This window comes from Fusarium flagelliforme, assembly GCF_020744385.1.
Source record: "Fusarium flagelliforme strain FIESC 12 MPI-CAGE-AA-0113 chromosome Unknown B0J16scaffold_4, whole genome shotgun sequence".
NCBI classification, from domain to species: Eukaryota; Fungi; Ascomycota; class Sordariomycetes; order Hypocreales; family Nectriaceae; genus Fusarium; species Fusarium flagelliforme.
In genome coordinates this window covers 1,480,710-1,498,601 of record NW_025763506.1, presented here as the reverse complement: position 1 = coordinate 1,498,601, position 17,892 = coordinate 1,480,710, and the positions used below count along the sequence as shown (strand labels likewise).

The following is a 17,892-nucleotide window of genomic DNA, read 5'->3' as shown; positions in this document are numbered from 1 at the left end:
CATTTCTTTTTTTATACATGTCCTCATGTGTGATTCTCTTTTTGTATCTCGATAACCTCGGCGTGGTGACCAGAGTCTCTTAAGCCTCTGGCACTGAAACACCCGAAACTTGCTTGCAGATATCCAGTAACTCTTCCTGCTTGCTAATATTGTCCGCTCCTGGATGAGGTTTCGCTTCCCCACTGGTAGTTACGAAAGCACCAGAAGTAGCTTTTACCAGAGATCCCTCTCCAGCAACCCAGCTCGCCAATGCCTTTGCTGGTTCACTAAGCGTAATCGGTGCCGAGCTACCTCCCATCTTTGTCTTGACCCATCCAGGATGCATGCTAAGAACCTGAATATCTGTCCAACGTCGCGCGAAAGCCTTGGCAAGCATCGTATCGTGAAGTTTTGTGTTGCCGTACGAGTGCGACTGCGTTGCGTTCTTGAGCGTCTCGTCACCGCCGTAATGGCTATCTGAGCTCATGAACAGGAGTCGCGAAGTAGGCTTGTCCATGAGAGAGGTCAGGATATAAGGTGCGAGCGTGTTGACGGCAAAGACAGCTGAGATCTTGTCTGAGGTGATCTCCCTTGAAGCCGTCGATCCGTAACCGATACCTGCGTTGTGCACGATAACATCGTAGGGTCCAGCACTGTTGGCTTCTTTGGCGAGCTTCTTGGTCTCGTCAATTGAAGAAAGATTGCCGACTAAGACGGAGTGGGCGTTGGGGATGGCGGCTTTGGCTGAAGCCGCTCTGTCGGCGTTGCGGGCGTGGAGAACAACTTGATGGCCTTGCTCGGCGAGAAGCTTGGCAGCTGCTTGGCCAATGCCGTCTGTTGAGCCAGTGATGAAGACGCGGACCATTTTGGTGTACTGTGAATGTGTTGCACTATGCAGTTTGTGTAGATTTTAAGAGAATGTCGCGGCAAGCTCTCGCGAGACGACCTTCTGGCATTGCATGATATCATAGACCCAACGATTCATTACGTCACCTATAGACCGCGATTGAGGTTTCGTCAATCTCGCGCGATAGAGCAATATGGATGGGAGACAAATCCGTCTCTATTGTCTGGTGTTTACTATTCATCCTGTACTTTTTTCAAGACTTAAAGCTCATTGCATTTGTTGGCGTGAGTAGGTTACACAATGTTCGAGTCAGCTTCCATCCATATGAACGAACAGTCAACCTCGACATACCATTGGGGGGACTAATTCTAGCCGTTCAACACCAAACCCTTAACTGAACAGCTTTGGAAATGTCACACCCATAGCATATAAAAAATGTTATAAAAAGGAATGACATGGTAATTGGAATGGGATGAAGGGGATTGCTAGATGCCCGTCCAGGGTAAATAGCACCCAGCCTGACCGGGCGTTTTCCGATCGAGGCCCCCGCCGCCAATTTTACAGGGCATTCCAGCGTCCATCCCACCGAATTCCAGTACCTAAGCTCCCGCCGTCCAGCGAGCAGGGACATTTTTGGGGTCCGTTTCAGTTTACACAGAATGAAGAGTCTGTTGATTCAAGCCTTTCATGTTCCACTCTGTCATATTCCAGTCAGCCCAAGTCACCATCATCATGGTAAACTTCTCCGCTTCGACTATTCATCGCGATGACAAGCTACCGTCAAATCCGGGGATATAGGCAGATTAAGCAACCAACTCGGACTTCCCAGATCCAATCCAACGGTTTCTCCACAAAGTGAGGCATTTCACCGGCATGAAAACCAAGCTCAACTGCCGCTACGCCTCGTCGGCGACGGACACCGAGGCCGAAATGCGGAGGTTAGCTTCCCAACTACTAACGTAGATCGGCAGACAATGGTCCCCAAAAAGTAATAGCCCAGGCTATTGTGATCTTGACTTCGCCGATGGAGCCCTGTGTCCTTGTCAATGGGGTGTATAAATACTGCTGGGATGTCGCGTGCAGGAAGGATCGTCCAGTGTGCAGTTTCAATATGACCTCCAGCCTCGGGAAAGTGCTGTTGTCTCTTCCAGCTTTGGCCGTGTCGGCTCTAGCAGGGTCTACCTCAAAATGCGAAGTAGGCGCCATCTCAATCGCAAACGCTACAGTGGACTCGGTCAGCCATCATCCTCGGGGTGACGTGATTCCTCTACCCAATACCGTATTATCATGCGGTGGATCAAGCCTCAAGGTTAACATCACGAGCGATCTCTGCCGAGTCGTCGTCAATGTCTCAACGAGCGACTCTAGCTCAACTCGTATCGAAGCTTGGCTACCTGATGACTGGAACAGCCGTCTCCTTGCAACTGGAACCGGCGGTATCGGGGGATGCATCGACTACCGATTTGTCCAAAATGGTGCTCATCTAGGCTTTGCCAGCTTCGGTACCAACACGGGTCACGACGGCGAACAGGGCTTCGAGTTCTTCCTCAACCAGCCCGAGACGATCAACGACTTCGGACACCGCGGCATCCACGTCGAGGCACAAGTTGCAAAGCAAATCGTCGAGCAGTATTACGGAAAGAAAGCTTCCAAGAGCTACTACCAAGGCTGTAGCACAGGTGGACGTCAAGGCCTGCAGAATGCTCAGCTCTACCCGGAAGATTTTGACGGTATTCTTGCTGGAGCTCCTGGAATCGACTGGCTTCACATCGTGGCGTCCAAGGGTATCCTTGCTCGAAGAATTGGATGGCCGGACCTCGACTCTGATGCCTACGTTCGACCGGAGCAGTGGAAAGCTATTGTCGCTAAGCAGATTGAGATGTTTGATCCTCTTGACGGTGTCAAGGATGGTATTATTGACAACCCCGCCGCTCACTCTTTTGACCCTGCGACCATGGCATGCGGCACCAACGTACTCAATAGCTCTTTGTGCTTGAAGCCTCAGCAGATTGCGTCAGTCCGAGCAGCATACGAGCCTCTCGCCAACTCCGAGGGTCGCATTGTCTACCCTGGCTTTAACCTGGGTGCGGATACCAGCGTCTTCTCTGCTAATCAAGTCAACGGAACGGCACAGCTGTCCTACACGGTTCTCCAGGTACGGGACTCGGCAACCTCTTCGTCATTCATATTTGCTAACCAATGAATAGGACTTCTGGCGCGGTGCCGTCTACAACGACTCGACCTGGACACCCCACAACTTCACCATTAAAGATATGGACTTCGCCATCAATCTAAACCCCGGAGGTGTCAACGCCGACGAAGGCAAACTCGACAAGTTCTATGCAAAGGGCGGCAAGATCATTTCTTACCATGGTCAAGCCGATCAGACCATCACCCCCAAGCTGATCGCTGAGTACTACGCCAAGGTTCAGAGTAACCTCAACGCCACTCTCGAAGAAATGCACTCTTTCTACCGACAGTTCTTCATTCCTGGAATGTACCATTGCTCCGGAGGCCCGGGTGCCTTTGATGTTGGACAAGTGTACCCCATGGATGAGGATAGACTCAATGCCAGGGAAAATGTCCTGCTTGCCTTGACCAAGTGGGTTGAGGAGGATGAGGAGCCTGCTACCCTTGTTGGAGCCAAGTATAATACTGCTGGAAAGGCTTCAGCCTACCGAAGTAAGTCAAAAAGCACGATCTACTCGATCTGTACTAACTGCCTGTAGAGTACTGCCCTTACCCGTTCGAGAGTAAGTGGGATGGATCTGGAAACACGACCGAGGCAGACAGCTGGGAATGTGTTGTTCCAGGAGCTTAAAGCTTACTCGGCTTTCTCATATGATATCGCATGAAACAAGAAATATGTGTTCACTATTCTAATAATTATGTACTCAAAATAAAAGTATATCGTTTACAACTTGCTCTTGTGCGGCCGATCAATCCCCTGGAAAGATTGTATAAGGCTCTTGTCGATATCTTCCACCTTGTTGATACCGGCGACGTTCATAAGAATATCTAGATCAGCCAAGAGTCCCTTCAAAACGTGCCGTACTCCGTGCTCTCCCATGATACTCAAACCCCAAATCCACAGTCGCCCGATAAATACAAACTTGGCACCAAGCGCGAGCGCCTTGACAATATCGGCTGCCCCTCTAATACCGCTGTCAAAAGTGACGACGATTCGATCGCCGACCTTCTCAGCGATTTGTTCAAGAGCATCAAGACTTGCAATGGCTCCATCAACCTGACGGCCAGCGTGGTTGCTCACCACGATGCCTTCGAAGCCTAGATCAGCTGCCTTCTCTGCGTCATCGACTCGCTGGATTCCTTTGATAAGGAAAGGTTTTCCGCCACTAATCTCCTGCCACTTCTTGCGAGCCCAGACGGCCTTTTCCCACGACCATGCTCTTCCGTGCCAGACGTTGTCAATCCAGAGTGCTCCCGCTTCTGCGGGTTGTTTCTTTGGGTCAATGCCGTGTTCGGCGAGGCGATTCTGGAATACTGGATCCGATAGACCAAGATCTGCTCCGATGCCACGATAAAAGGCGTAGTTCGATGTGGCTACATCGTCGTGTCGCCATCCAAGTTGCCAAGTGTCTGTGGTCAAGATACACGCATCAAACCCGGACTCATGGGCCCGTGTGAGCAATGAAGTCGTGAGCTCATCATCATGGGGCATATAGAGCTGGAAGAATCGAGGACCTGTCGGGATACGATGGCTCTCATCGCTGGTCTGTGCGATTTTACGACCAGAGTCGTTGGCAGCTGCGACATCTTCGATCGGACAAGACCCAGCCGTGGAAAGACTATACGGGATACCAAGCTCACCCGCAACCTGGGCCACAGGCAGTTCACCCTGAGGATGGTAGATCTTGTTGATACCAATAGGCGCAATACCAAAAGGTGCAGAGACTTGATGCCCAAAAATGGTGGTTCTTGTAGTCCGGTCGTTTGTATCTACAAGCTGACGCGGAACAATTTTATGCCGAAAGAAAGCTTGCCGGTTCGCGAGATGAGTGTCGGACAAACCCGCATTGGAAGATGCATAAAGCCAGCCATTCTCAGTGAGTTTTTTCTTGGCGAGTTCCTCAAGCTTATCGGGATCTATAGATGTTAGATGACATTACAAGTGATTAGAGGTTCGTGGTCGTCATACGTGTGTTGAACGGTGGAACCTCTCCCGTGTTGAGTTTCCAGAAGTTTTCGCGCTGGTATAAACCCCATGGAGGGGTATCGCGCTTTTTGAGATGTGGTGATCTTGGGTCTGACATTTTGAATAATTATTCGAATATTCTTGGCTTGGCAAAGGAAGAAGTCGAAGTTGTTGAAATATTGATGTATGTGTCCACTTATACCCACGTTGATCGCTGTTTATGACGTCTTATATCAGTGCTTCCGTATACCCGATCGAAGAACAATAATGACGAACGAGTGATAGGCTTCCTTCTACCGGCAAATATTTTCGGCTTCTGATTTAAAGAAATCAACTTTAAGAATTGTCATTGAGGATGGGCATCTTAAAACGAGGACTATTATTTATCCGATTTCGTAATGTCTAAGACACGAAATTATGCGGGAACAAAGAGACAGTGATGATTTGTAGAATGATTCATAAAACAGTATTTTGTTTTCATATATAGCTGCTTTGCCTATTAATACAAGACCATGTACTCTTTCAAGTCAGGTCGATGATAATTGTAATGCTTTCCATATTCCACCAGAGCAGACTCCGTAGACGTATTCGACATAAATCATAAAATAAATCATAAACCATATGTGAAATATTCCAATTTGACATCAATCGTTGTAGTGTTTGTCGTCCACTACTTCATAGCGTTGAGACCACCAGCAGACAGAGGTGGGGCCTTCTCTCCAGCCTGGTTCTTCTGGTCGATCAAATCGCCAAGAGGCATCTTGCCCATGGACTCAGTGTCAGTGGTAGCGAGCCCACCTCTGTTAGGAGCCTCGCGAGGAACAAAGTGCTGATACTCAGAACCCTGGCCCATCTTGTTCTGGGTAGTGTAGTTGCCATCATCAATGGATGGTCGCTTGCCAGCAGGAGCTTGGTTGGAGCTAGATCGCGAGCCAGAGTCAGAACCGCCCATGTGAGGGAATTTGGAGTAGTTGACATACCTTCGGTGTTGAGCATAGCTGGGCATATCCGAGCCAGTAGCGGTGAAAGATGGAATGTTGGCGACGTTGCTGGTGAGAGAGGCGGGAGAGTTGGAAGAGCCACTGGTAACGGCGCCAAAGTCATCGGAGTGGCCATGAGAGGCCTTGGAAAATGATGAGTCGTTGGCTGGAGAGGGGAAGCCTTGAACGGCGGATTGGGAGAAGCCCTTGTTGGAGTTGTCGGAAGTGCTGAAGCTGGACTTTGGTGACTTGTCGAAGCTGTGGGCCATGTCGCGATCAGCCCTAGCAGCCTTGTCCTTGGATTCCTGGAACGACATATCATCCTTGGGGTACTTTGAAGAGATATCCTTGGCTTGAGTGGGCCCAGAGGAGCTGTGAGGAACGCTAGAGGTGACATCGCTGACATTCTTAGGTCGAGACTCAGTGTTGCTCTGCATCATAGCAGGCAACATGTTACCAGCTCTCTGTCGGAGGTTGTTGGCAGTGTCCTGTGCACTAGAGGTCAGGTTGGTAGCGGTAGATTGAGCGTTGGAAGTCATGTTAGAAGCAGATTCCTGAGCTCGAGAAGTCATGTTGGAAGCGGATTCTTGGGCTCGAGAAGCCATGTTGGACACGGCAACCTTGCTGTCTTGGGCCATGGTGCTGGCTTGGTCGACGGCAGCAACGCTGATTTCCTGAGCTCGTACCATTCCATCGCGGGCGATGCCTCGGCCTCGGGGAGAGGTGACAAGAGGGATGATGTAGACGGTTGTGAGAGCCAAGATGGCAATTCCGAAGGGAGTCATGAACTGGACGAGGAAGTAGAGGGAGGTTGTGATCGCGAAGCCCTGCTGGTTGTTAGTAGTGACGTAGCTAGTCGGACGGTTTACCTACAGCGAATGTCTTCTCGAGGTCTTCAGCAAAGATGACCTTTTGAGCCTGGACGACAGCATATTGGGTCAAGTCGTGGACATCCTTGAGAGTAGCATTGAGGGTCGATTCGGGGACAGTCTTGTATTGTTTGGGCCGCATGCGAGAAACGAAGTTGTTGGGACCAAAGGAGCGACCAGCGAACTCAGCCAGTGACATCACTCGATATAGTTAATATGATTGCCCTTGCCAGTAATGCAGATGCAATCACTTACCTCCGAGTCCAATGGCGCTAGTCTTGAGTGCGAGCTGGGTGAGGTGGAGATGGTGGACAGCAAGGAGAAAGCCGAGGGCAGCGAAATACGATCCGATGGTTCGAGCTGGATCCTCCCACTGTAGCAGCATGTGAATATTCATTCTCCAATGCACTTTACTGAGATACATACGCTGATGTACTTGTAGAGACTGTCCTGTTGAGCAATGATCTCCTTCAACGGTCCAGATTGACGACGTTCTCCATTGAGCTGAGAAGATCGCGAAGTATCGTCAGCCAGAACAGGCTGGAATTCGTTTCTGAGACCACTCATGTCGGCTATTGGTCAGGTAGTTTGGGTAAAATAAAATAGTTTGGTTCAATTGATGGGTAGAATAGATGATATGAATCACAAGCCACGAACTGAGCCAGCACCAGCCCTTTATCTGAATTATCCTCAAATCTGACTTTGGGGCTGAATTCCAATGCGTCATCCTATGCGCTCATGATGATTTTTGGTGCCTGTCGTGACATCAGCGCGTCATTATGAAACCAGCCTATTTCTAGCCTAGAGCCTCATGAGTTGAACACTAACGTCTTGGGCTACACAACACCCACGTCATACTCAGCGTCACTCCAGGCCTAAGTCTTTAATCATGTCTCTCCAATGCATAATAAACGGCTAAGACGGATGCACAATCAGGATTCACAAGGAATTTAGCATCTGAATATCTTTATCTAACTTGGCGATGGGGCAAGGTTTGCACTAATGTCTCGGACTGACATCATGGCGTGCCTGAGACAGTAGGAGGACACACGACTCTAATTCCCTGCTTAAATCTCAATTGATCAACCGGATCGCGATACGCGGGGGAAAGAGGTGTGACGGAACAAGGATGAAGCTAAAGATGTGCACAAGGATTCGTGTCGCCTAGATTTCCACGATCTATGGTGGATTTTCCATTGCTCGGCATTGATAGATCCTTGGAAATGGCCATTATGATGCGGGGTGGGGAAGCTTAGCTACAGAAGCTAGCTACCTCGATCGGCATTTGCACTGGAAATAGCGAATGGACAGACAGTCCTTGCTTCCTTTGAAGAGGTTGTCAAAGCACGAGTCTTCGGTTATGCCAACACTCCATTATTTCTCATTTCAAGTTGTTTATAGATCTAATTAGCTTTGATGCATGCAGCCTCAATTGATGCTGCAAATCAGAATCCACATTCCACTTATCAACGGAAGTCTATTTCTGACTGTGTTGTCGATATGCAGGTCCCGGTTGTCACGGGCATTCCACTCATTTTACACCTACAAACGTAAATCTCTCTATTGGCAGACCCCAGTATCATTCGGGAAATTCTCTAAAGTATCGTTCGTGTCTCGAAAAGAAGGTAACACAACCGAGCTAACCCAATCCGCGACTCTAAAGTCGTCGCCATCCCTACTACCATGACCCAACAGGCGTCCAATCCCCCGTAAGACCCTGGTCTTTCATCCTCGAGCGCATATTCTTGACTGTGAAACTTTCAGTTCCATGGTTAGGGACTGTAGAGAACTCCAGTTGGAGTTTCTTGGATGTGATTATGACCTTCACGCCCGTATACTTCTCATCGAGCTTTTTGACCTTCCCGTCTTTGGAAGTAGATGCGCCGCTCTTGCGCTCCATGATGGTGATCTTGCGCTTTTCAGCCATTTTAGATTATCTGTTTTAGAAATGCTTGTTGATTTGAGATCAGTGATTGTTGTTCAAGTTGTGAATCAGGCGGGTTTGTTGATGTCGGGCGGAGTTGTTGAAAGCGAGATCACAACGGGTCTATCTACATGTGACGGAGATCTAGTTGTTCGATGCTTCATATATTCAGGCTAATACAGGGCAATGAATCAAGGGCTATTGTTCTTCCACTTGCCCGTGTTTGTTTGTTTGTTCTATGCACATGCTCTGTGCTGTAGATCTGACGTTATTAACATCAACAGCGAATATAGGATCCCCATTTTAGCACTGCATCAGAGGGTTCGGGAGAGCAACTGCCTTGTTTGCTAAGTGCCGCGGCCACATGGACATATCACAAGCTATTCTGGCCTCCCCCTCCGCGCATCCCTCTGTACAGACTCCATGGACAAGGTCAGAAATAACATGTCTCTTCCATATGGTTCCATAACGCAGTCTCCAGTGAAGCTCCAGTGCTGCCACAGACCCCATTCGCGTGTTTCGATCAGAGCGCTGTGTCGCATGTTGCCGATTCCGCGGTCCTCGTCTTTGAACGTTACTATGAGTATAGACTGGTCCATTAATAGTGTCATGAATACCCTGCCATGGCAACCGTGAAGAAACTGTCTCAATACGGGCATGTGGTTCGATGGTTCGGTGTTCCGCCGGAACAGAAGGTGGAGATATACGGAAGACATGGTTTGTTAGGAAGCGTCGTATATACTAAACTTTTCTTTGATGAGTGCGAACACAACGAGTAAGCGAAAACTCTTTGACACTCGAGAATATATAGTCGCTCGAGAGGGCCGAATCACAGCAATTGGATGCTTGGGTTGTATTATGAAGCCCTGTCACGGGGTCCATTGATAAGATATCTTAACCTCTGAATCCAGACAACAACTGCCTGTGACGGTGACTATCCACATACATCCGTCCGTAAACCTCAGGGTTCACATAAGGAATTTCCACGGGATCATCCGCAGTTGCACAAAACAGAACATCAAAGTATTCTGTAATGCCCGCCCTCTCTAGCGCACGCTTCATATCACATTCCTGCCTATCTATGTCCCTGCGTAAAGGCTCCGAGATCATGAGCAATTCGTCATGTCGAGAAACCCTCCAAGCATACTTGCTCCCGTTGTTGTCAAGAAAGCGCATCAGGCTGTACATGTAGCCGAATGCATTGCTTGTTCTACGAAGAACGGTCTTGAGGTAGCGTAGTTCGTTCATGTTTGGGTATCTAGTTGTGATAGTTCTTTTTTTATTAGTGGTATGAGAGCGTTTGATGTAGCAGAGAAAGGAACTCGCTATGCGATGGTACTTATAGTCGAGACATTTTAGAGCAGCTTTATCTGCCTAGTGACAGACAAGCAGGAAGGTCTAAATCAGAGTTCTATCATTACTGTAGCTGTGATAGTCTATTTGCCCGTCATGCCGTTACATCTTTCCATCAATGTACCTATTCGGCACATCATGAGGCTCCTCGTTAATCAGCATGAACACCTTCGGCCAATCGTCATGAAGGCCATACTGATCCATAGCACCCAACATCTCATTCCGTTCCCTGTTCAAAGAAGATGGCATACATGGTATAGTTAGCTGGAGTAAGATATCGTCAAAGTACAGACTCATGTTGTATCTTGTTTGTGTAACAGTCTGGAAGTTGATTAGCCTGGACATATAGTCGGCAGATACTTCTTCGTTTCTGAAGAAGAGTGCGTGAAGATAGTACCGAGTCATTTTACTTCTCTCCTCGATACCAGCGTAGTAGATGCATGAATTGTTTTCGGATGGAATGGGACAATTTCGTACTTAAGTACTCATGCGCTGTTCGTGATTCATATCACATGGTGCAAGTGGTAAATCGTGTTTGCCAGTCACTAAGATCAGACGTGGTGCTAAAAGGCTGTCCTTGGGTATCACAACGAATGATGACCAGAGACCAATAATAAGTGCAACTGTGGAAGAATAGTCAATTGTTCGCGCATTCTATTTCTATTTCTAATAGCCCAGTAGCAACACTCCTACTATCAGAACGAAACCACAGCACGAAGACCGAGTTCTATGCATCAGTTGAGTTTCAACTTCTTATTCACTCATCTTTCTCTACACCTGAATCGTTGTTCTTTTTCTCTGATTTCTCTCCACCTTGCCTCCCGTCTTTTTTTTTCATCATGTGTCTTCCCTTCTATCTTGGGACCGACACCATTAACCGGTGGTTTTCCCAATTTAGGTTCAGGGCTACCATCGATAAACCCATACGCTGCACACCAATCTTTCGTCAACCCATGCTCCACCATCCGATCTTTCAGCCGCCGCGTTTCCTTATCCACATCGCCACATGTCGAATGGCGTATGACTTCCAAATCCTTGAAGTTGTTTTCGAACGAAACGATGTACTGTGGTTCAAAGGCGGCATCAAAGACCTTCTTGTCGGGCACAAAGCTTCTGGCATCAGTTCGGAGGCGGAATTGTGCGTGAAAGTACTTGTTCAAAGGCTTGTATCCTGGTGCTGGTTTCTTTACCGGTGTATCTTTGGTTTGTTGCTGATGCTTTGGCTTTACCTCTACTAGAGGTGGATTGTTAGCTTGATGCCGATGTTTTGACCATGTCTTCTTGATCAAATAGCTGAATTGTTCCTGATAGGAATTAGTGGGGGACTGCGAAAACATCTTGGCTGGTGAATCGTCACTCGGGATTGTAGTGGTGTGGTGGTGATGATTCGATCTAGTAGTACATGGCAAGTCTTAAGTACACCTCTGCACACGTGGGCCAGCCACTGATACACCATAATTCTCTCTCTCTTCCTGTCACCGATTGTCGTTTTATCGGCTGCTATTCAGTAGACCTGCTGTGAAAGCCTTGCCGTTTGCATGTCACGATTGGAAAGTCTTCTTTGACCTATTGCCCCTGCGCTTCGTGATTATCATTACGCAAGTCTAATTTCTGCGTCACAGATGTACGGAGAACGCTACGAAGGAATTGAGCTCTACTTACTATTCCCAACTATGTATAGAAGCAGAAGCGATTGGCCTCCCCTCTGATAATCCTAGAATTGACCTCGCCCAAATACCCTCAGCTCCTAAGCCTCCGGCTTCTGACCATAGAAGACCGTGCTGCATGAATCTGGTCAGGTCAAGTTCCCAAGTTAGATCAACTTCAGTCGATACTTACGCCTCTAGATATGAGTGTAAATCCGGGTTTGTCAGTTCCTTGCGCATGTCCGCGAGGAACAACTGCGCATCCTCATACTTCCACTAAACAAATAGTTAGTTCCTGTCAACCGCAGTCATTCATCAGCAAAATGACTTACTCCGAGCATTTCGGTTAATCCACGAATAGAAAAGCCCTCAAGACCCTCAAGCAAAAAGTGCCTATTCCAAGCTCCCCACTGTTTGAGAGTCTTATCCTTCGGCCATGTTCCAACAGGTACCTTGATTCGTCGACCCTGTACATTTACAAACCCTGCATCGCTGATGGACTGGGCCATCTTATCGTCCCAGAAAAAGGACTTGCCAGTGATCTTTTCGATCTCCTTGAAGACCTCTACCCACTTGTGGGCTGGCGAGTCGGGCTTCAGCGTACCATCGTCGGATTTGGAAGTACCCCATAGCTCAAGACTTTCTACCCAGCCCCCGGGCTGCATATGCCTGGCAGGTATCAGCATGTATCAGGAGATGAGGGGACTTGACTTACTTGTACGCCTTCTTGAAAAGCTCTGTCCAATCAGGAATGCAGCCTGTCATGAAACGAACATGGATGAAGTCGAAGTGATCAACTGGGTACGTCCATACTTGGGTAATATCGTCAACCTCAAAATGACAGTTCGGAGGAACGAACTTCGGTTGAATAGGTGAAAGGTCGGTACCAATTACATCAGCAGATGGGTGAGCGTCGGCAAATTCGCTACAGCTGTTAGAATCGTCCTGTCGGTGCTGTCCTGGGCGCTCACATTGCCCAAATACCTGTTCCACATCCCACATCAAGGACCCTCTGGTACCTGGTTAGAGCCTATAATAATCATGTCCCTGTGTCATTGACCCACCTGAGGATTCTCGCTGATTGGAGCTTCGTAAAGCTCACCGTTCAGAATGATCTTGTAGACTTCGTGCCTAACGATTTCTGTTAACCCCGAAACATCCAATTCTTTTTGGTCTTACATCAAGTCTTCTGCTTCTTGCTGACGATCATCGTTTGGAGCCCTGGGAATAATTAGCAAGCCGTCGTGGTACGATTCAAAGACTCAAAACTGCGCACCAGTAAGATCCATCTTGGTAAGCATGGTAGCGTCGTCCGTTCTCCCACTTGTAGCTCAAAATAGAGGACCTTAGAGACTCTGTATCGGTAATTCCCGTCCTGTCATTTATTAGTGCGAATTCGAGACCCAGAAAACCGGGTAAAGGTTACGATCTAGTGTATGAAGAATCGGAATCATCGCCCTACAAAAGTCTTTTATCAGTGCATGGATAAGGTTAAATGACGATGGGAAGATCTCACGACTTCAATTGCCGGTTCTTCTCCAGCAACCTGGTTCATCGGCATCCCACTAGGCGACTGGGGAGCAGGGGAGGATTTAGACCGGGATGACTTTGGCGACGACATATCCGCTCCAGTTGCTTTCAAAGATGGCAAATAAACTTTGACGCTAGTTTCTCACTCAATTTTCATGAAACTGGGGATTTTGAAAAGTTTAAAAAGAACAACAGACCGCCTTGTGGTTTTGATGAGGGGTTTTCAAAATATCCTTGTCCATGTTGGTTGTATAACCAACACAACAAGTGGCTTTACGGGCCGTCGTATGATATTATCAGTAAAATTGTCAAAATATTTGTCGATCATCATGTCATGGGGGCATACTGCCAAGCGAACTGCCTCTTTTTCCGGTGGCTCTGCATGGAGTTTGAGATTGAACTCGTGTATCAGCCTTGTGAAACTAGGCTAGAATCGCTCTGTTCGGGTAATATTTCAGATCAATATTCGGTACTTTTTGGAAACTCTATACTTCAAGGTAAAGCTCCGAATGGTGGAAGAATCGCCAGTATGAAGCTTTTATCCATGTCACATCATGCTATGTGCGCATAAACGCCAAGAATGTACATTTATACGGGCCCACGTCCAGAGGGCTTCCAGAACCTTATCAATCTGCAGAAATTAGCCGTATGCTTATTTGAAACAAAAGCAGGTCACCTTGTTACTTTGCCGGTTCCTGAGCCTCTTAAATATAAGGCTGTAGCTGTATTCAATCACTATGCGATCCGACGATCTGCTGACGTGGCCAAGTGCCGGAGCGATACAAAGCTGATCGTTTAATGTGACAAATGATATAATGCAGACATCAAAGGTTGTATCTGATTCTCCATTGCAATTCTCCGTCTTGAAAGAAAGATTATCCGCAAAGCTCTGTATTTCTTTAAAATATCATCTACAACTCAATGCAATGGTTACATCTCGCTACCGTTCTGCATTCCCGTTGTGGTATAACCGCTGGTTAGGGCTATCATAAACCGGGTACACTGACATCCGATGCTACCAGGATGCTTGTCATTAATCTCCCCAAAGTTAAAAATGCGCGAAACAAAGGAGAGCAAGATTACAACCACATCTAAAACCATTCTTGACGCCTCGCTAACGAAGAAACCCCTCAGTGGCTTGACTAAAGTGTTAGCTGTTAGCTTCGTTGTGGCTGTTTCTATACCGTAACATCTTCCACGGTCAAATGCCGAAAACGCCACATTGCAAAAGAGAAAGGCATGTGAAGCTTCTGGTGACACATACCGCCTATCCCTCATTTCAAACATAACCTCCCATCTGGACGAGATATCGGGACTTCCTGAGTTCAATTACTAGGATAAATAGACTCTCTCATCACGCAGTATTTCTGAAACCGTCCCGTGAAGCGATCCGAGCGAGAAACAAAGTTCGGGAAGTGGACATCTCTGGATACCACTAACATTGGTCACTTTGCCAATTGCTACTGTCGCACGCTTGACCTTGTTTGGGTGGCATTGCGAAAGCTAACCCTTCTACAGCAATGATCATACATGAGCTCTGGGAGTTTCGGCTCGGTTCGTAGTCTCCCGGCTCATTCTAGACTTTGGCACTTTTCAAGACTTCTCCTATTTTATTATGTCGCGATTCAAGAAGCCTTGTACCATCAACAAAACATATCAGATGATGTGATTTCCATTGATTGCTCGCATTAGTGATTCAGCCACTGTCATGGTTCTTTATTCCGATCATGAAGTGTCAGCGGAATGAGACAAAAAGCAACGTGTACATCATTCCGGCTTGGCAAGGGTCCAAAGACTCACCCAACCGGCAGTGAGTTTTCGTTACCGACATACCTCCTACCTTCCCCTTTCAGGGAAACCCAAGCGAGGTTATCCCCCTGTTCAGGTGCCGAAAGCGTGAACTCTAATTCAGCACCGTTGCATATTCCCCGCGGGGACGCGAGTCAAGGTTTCCTCAATCAAGCTTAGCCACAGCCTAATGTTTTGCTAAACTTGTTAGCTTCACCAACCATTTCTCTAGACGAGTGCCCAATTCCGTGACTACGGAGAATCCGACTTCAGCTGTCAAAATGGTAAACCTTCTTTAGCCAATGTTCAATCGTGGAGGGCGCCTTGACTAAACTTGAATGGCTCGAATCCGGGGTCTGTCTCTAATTATCCAGTACGTAAGTGACATACTTGTGGCTGATAGCATCCCATCGAGTCAGGATCAGGGGTCAAAGCAAACTTTCACAATATGACAGGATCAGGCTGTGCAGCATTTTGTCTCGATCTGCCTAACTTAATAGGAGTCTGATCATCTGGCCAGGGTTACACTTTGTTAACTACTCGGCCATGTCGCATTGCTTTTTTCTTTCTAGTCGCCTGTCACTTCCTTCCCATCCATTCTTCTTACACGAGTGATCGACAATGGCGGTGCCAGTATTCTTTGAGCTGAGTTGGTCGATTTTATTCACCATCTGTATGGGAAATGTCTTTCTCGGGTGCCTAGTATGTGGTATCACCAGCTGGACGCTGCTGGCAGCAGTGCCCATGTTTTCGTCGGCAGCTGGAGCTATCGCCAATGGGTTATGTTATTATGTCTACTATCAGCAACATCCACCGATATTCACTGTAATAGCATCGGTATTTGCAGACATTTTCTGGCTGGTACAATATCTTCTACCCGTTTCGGATTGCACAGGCTAACAATTGCCAGCTCCAAGAAGCCGGTCTCTTGTTTTATAGTTACATTATCCTTAAACGAGTCCTCCGTGGAACGCGATGGAGAGTATTCGCGTCACTCTTTTGGACCGGCATCGCAGGTATCGTCATGGTTCGAATCGTCATCATCGCCTTCCGAGTCCGCTCTATCCTCAACCAGAACAACGATTTGTTGATGACTATCAACCACATTCATATCGGCTACTTCGGTCTTATCGCTCTGCTCGAATGCCTCAGTGCATATTTCCTTATGGTTCTCTTCACCTCAGCTAAGGCTTCATCAGCCGAAATCGCTCGCAGTGGTGGTCTTTTTCAATACTTGGCTCGAAGCACAGAGATGAGAGTCGCGCTCTTGGCACTGCAGGGTGTTCTTCGTGCGGTTACACATTCCTTCAAGACTGCTGGCCAGACAGCTGAGAACATTGCTACGCAACTGGATCGCTTCTTCTATGCAATCTTCTGTATTTATTCCATGGTCTTGTAGTAAGTTGGATCCCACAGTCTCTTTTGACTCAGCACTAACTGTTGTAGCATCGATCTCCTTTCTTCTAAACTCAAATTTGGCGTGGGTAGTCAAGACTACCCCTCCTCACGAGATCGTTACGGCCACCAGAACAGTCATCAGAACCATTTTACTTCCACCCAGAAGGACGATTTTGGCCAGAGTAGGTCTGAGCACGTTGTCGGAGTGAATGGAGGAAAGTCCAAAACACGAAGTGACTCAACCGACCAAATCATCGAATGCAGTTCATCGCAAGGTGATGAGTCGATTAAGCTTGATGATATGGACCTTAAGGGTAATGTCATTAAAAAGACTGTTGAGTTCAGAGTGGTGTAAATTTCTTTGCCATTCCTTCTATTATAATCTGCTTAAACATTTGATAATGTTGTATATACCTTTCTTATACCCAGCTTCTTATTTTCTTTTTGTATAGATAGTTCTTCGTCCATAACGGCCTCTAATGCGATACCTTGTTCTGACCTCAACTGCGTGTTGCTTTAATTCCGTCCACATACTGAATTGCAGCAGCTGCTTGACTTCGGGCATCTATGGAATACAAAAGTCCCAGAGACGCTTCCGAGGATCATCGTGGCGATCGTGTTGGGTATCAAAAGGGTCTTTTCCTCCGGCGTAAATCTCCCAAGTTGCAGATAGACAATTATATCGAAGCCAGTAAAGATCGTCGCAAGCTGGTCAATCCAGGTGTTCGGGCCGGAGCTGTCAATAGATCGTCTCATGGAGCCGGAGCTTCCATCTTTTTCTAGCTAGGGTGTTGCAGATCTTCTAGGGCTCGGACATGCCACTCTGTGGTGGTTGCATACAACGCCCGCTGTGAACGGATGATTTAGCCTGAGACGGAAGCTATCCTGAAACTGTCGTATAATAAAGTTCACAGCTGAATTTGAGGCAAGATTGATCCTCACTCCTGTTGTGTGCTGAGTTTCGATAGGGATCAGATACCTACTCTTTGCTAACATGCTTGGGAGGGTAGTTGATTCGAAATACATATGCAGTATATGAACCCTTTTCAGACAAGTATCAAGAGTCCTAACTACCGAATTAGTGTCAAGGATTCCTACATTCGATGTTGTTGAAAGCATTGCAACCGATGGGTCGGATAAATGATAATCCTCCCTCAAAGATTGACATCTTTATGGACGAACACACACCCAACAGGGCTATTAGAGGGACACTCTATCCATGGGATATTCTCGGAGCGAGTTGGCAACATATTTGACATCCAAGATTTCATGTTACTGTAAGCACCGCTTACCTTCAGCTTGGTCGATTAGGCTCTGAGTAAAATATCAAGTACCCAACATCTACATATAATTAACCGCACGTTAGATAACCTTCAGTTAGCCTAACCACAGGTATCCATAAATTTATGTTGACAGAGTCCT

General features: G+C 47.4%; 7 protein-coding genes across 7 annotated transcripts; 2 read left to right on the top strand and 5 right to left on the bottom strand.

Moving 5' to 3' along the window:
* Nucleotides 1-29: 29 nt before the first annotated feature.
* On the bottom strand, nt 30-968 carry B0J16DRAFT_340908 (uncharacterized protein). Its single transcript, XM_046127757.1, has one exon. It carries the CDS (start codon nt 842-844, stop codon nt 80-82), a length of 765 nt encoding a protein of 254 aa, XP_045982751.1. The 5' UTR covers nt 845-968; the 3' UTR covers nt 30-79.
* Nucleotides 969-1,937: 969 nt separating this feature from the next.
* On the top strand, nt 1,938-3,647 carry B0J16DRAFT_384176 (Tannase/feruloyl esterase; the record flags this gene model as incomplete). Its single annotated transcript, XM_046131397.1, has 3 exons — nt 1,938-2,981; nt 3,034-3,508; nt 3,556-3,647. 3 exons carry the CDS (start codon nt 1,938-1,940, stop codon nt 3,645-3,647), a joined length of 1,611 nt encoding a protein of 536 aa, XP_045982750.1.
* Nucleotides 3,648-3,738: 91 nt separating this feature from the next.
* B0J16DRAFT_371964 (FMN-dependent dehydrogenase) lies at nt 3,739-5,116 on the bottom strand (the record flags this gene model as incomplete). Its single annotated transcript, XM_046130448.1, has 2 exons — nt 4,986-5,116; nt 3,739-4,933 (listed from the first exon to the last, which is right to left on the bottom strand). The coding sequence occupies exons 1-2, from the start codon at nt 5,098-5,100 to the stop codon at nt 3,741-3,743; spliced, it is 1,308 nt and encodes a 435-aa protein (XP_045982749.1). The 5' UTR covers nt 5,101-5,116.
* A 414-nt stretch (nt 5,117-5,530) lies between these two features.
* On the bottom strand, nt 5,531-7,564 carry B0J16DRAFT_398802 (Reticulon-domain-containing protein). The gene is made up of 7 exons (XM_046132417.1): nt 7,489-7,564; nt 7,258-7,403; nt 7,087-7,204; nt 6,836-7,032; nt 6,583-6,789; nt 5,963-6,516; nt 5,531-5,902 (listed from the first exon to the last, which is right to left on the bottom strand). Exons 1-7 carry the CDS (start codon nt 7,556-7,558, stop codon nt 5,653-5,655), a joined length of 1,542 nt encoding a protein of 513 aa, XP_045982748.1. The 5' UTR covers nt 7,559-7,564; the 3' UTR covers nt 5,531-5,652.
* Nucleotides 7,565-9,649: 2,085 nt separating this feature from the next.
* B0J16DRAFT_319905 (uncharacterized protein) lies at nt 9,650-10,003 on the bottom strand (the record flags this gene model as incomplete). The annotated part of the gene is made up of 1 exon (XM_046125539.1): nt 9,650-10,003. One exon carries the CDS (start codon nt 10,001-10,003, stop codon nt 9,650-9,652), a length of 354 nt encoding a protein of 117 aa, XP_045982747.1.
* A 1,852-nt stretch (nt 10,004-11,855) lies between these two features.
* B0J16DRAFT_362652 (S-adenosyl-L-methionine-dependent methyltransferase) lies at nt 11,856-13,375 on the bottom strand (the record flags this gene model as incomplete). Its single annotated transcript, XM_046129827.1, has 10 exons — nt 11,856-11,889; nt 11,948-12,030; nt 12,087-12,423; nt 12,470-12,679; nt 12,726-12,766; nt 12,819-12,885; nt 12,934-12,975; nt 13,031-13,129; nt 13,181-13,212; nt 13,271-13,375. The coding sequence occupies 10 exons, from the start codon at nt 13,373-13,375 to the stop codon at nt 11,856-11,858; spliced, it is 1,050 nt and encodes a 349-aa protein (XP_045982746.1).
* A 2,168-nt stretch (nt 13,376-15,543) lies between these two features.
* On the top strand, nt 15,544-16,956 carry B0J16DRAFT_414502 (uncharacterized protein). The gene is made up of 3 exons (XM_046133456.1): nt 15,544-15,933; nt 15,983-16,470; nt 16,519-16,956. Exons 1-3 carry the CDS (start codon nt 15,694-15,696, stop codon nt 16,823-16,825), a joined length of 1,035 nt encoding a protein of 344 aa, XP_045982745.1. The 5' UTR covers nt 15,544-15,693; the 3' UTR covers nt 16,826-16,956.
* The last annotated feature ends 936 nt before the right edge of the window (nt 16,957-17,892 follow it).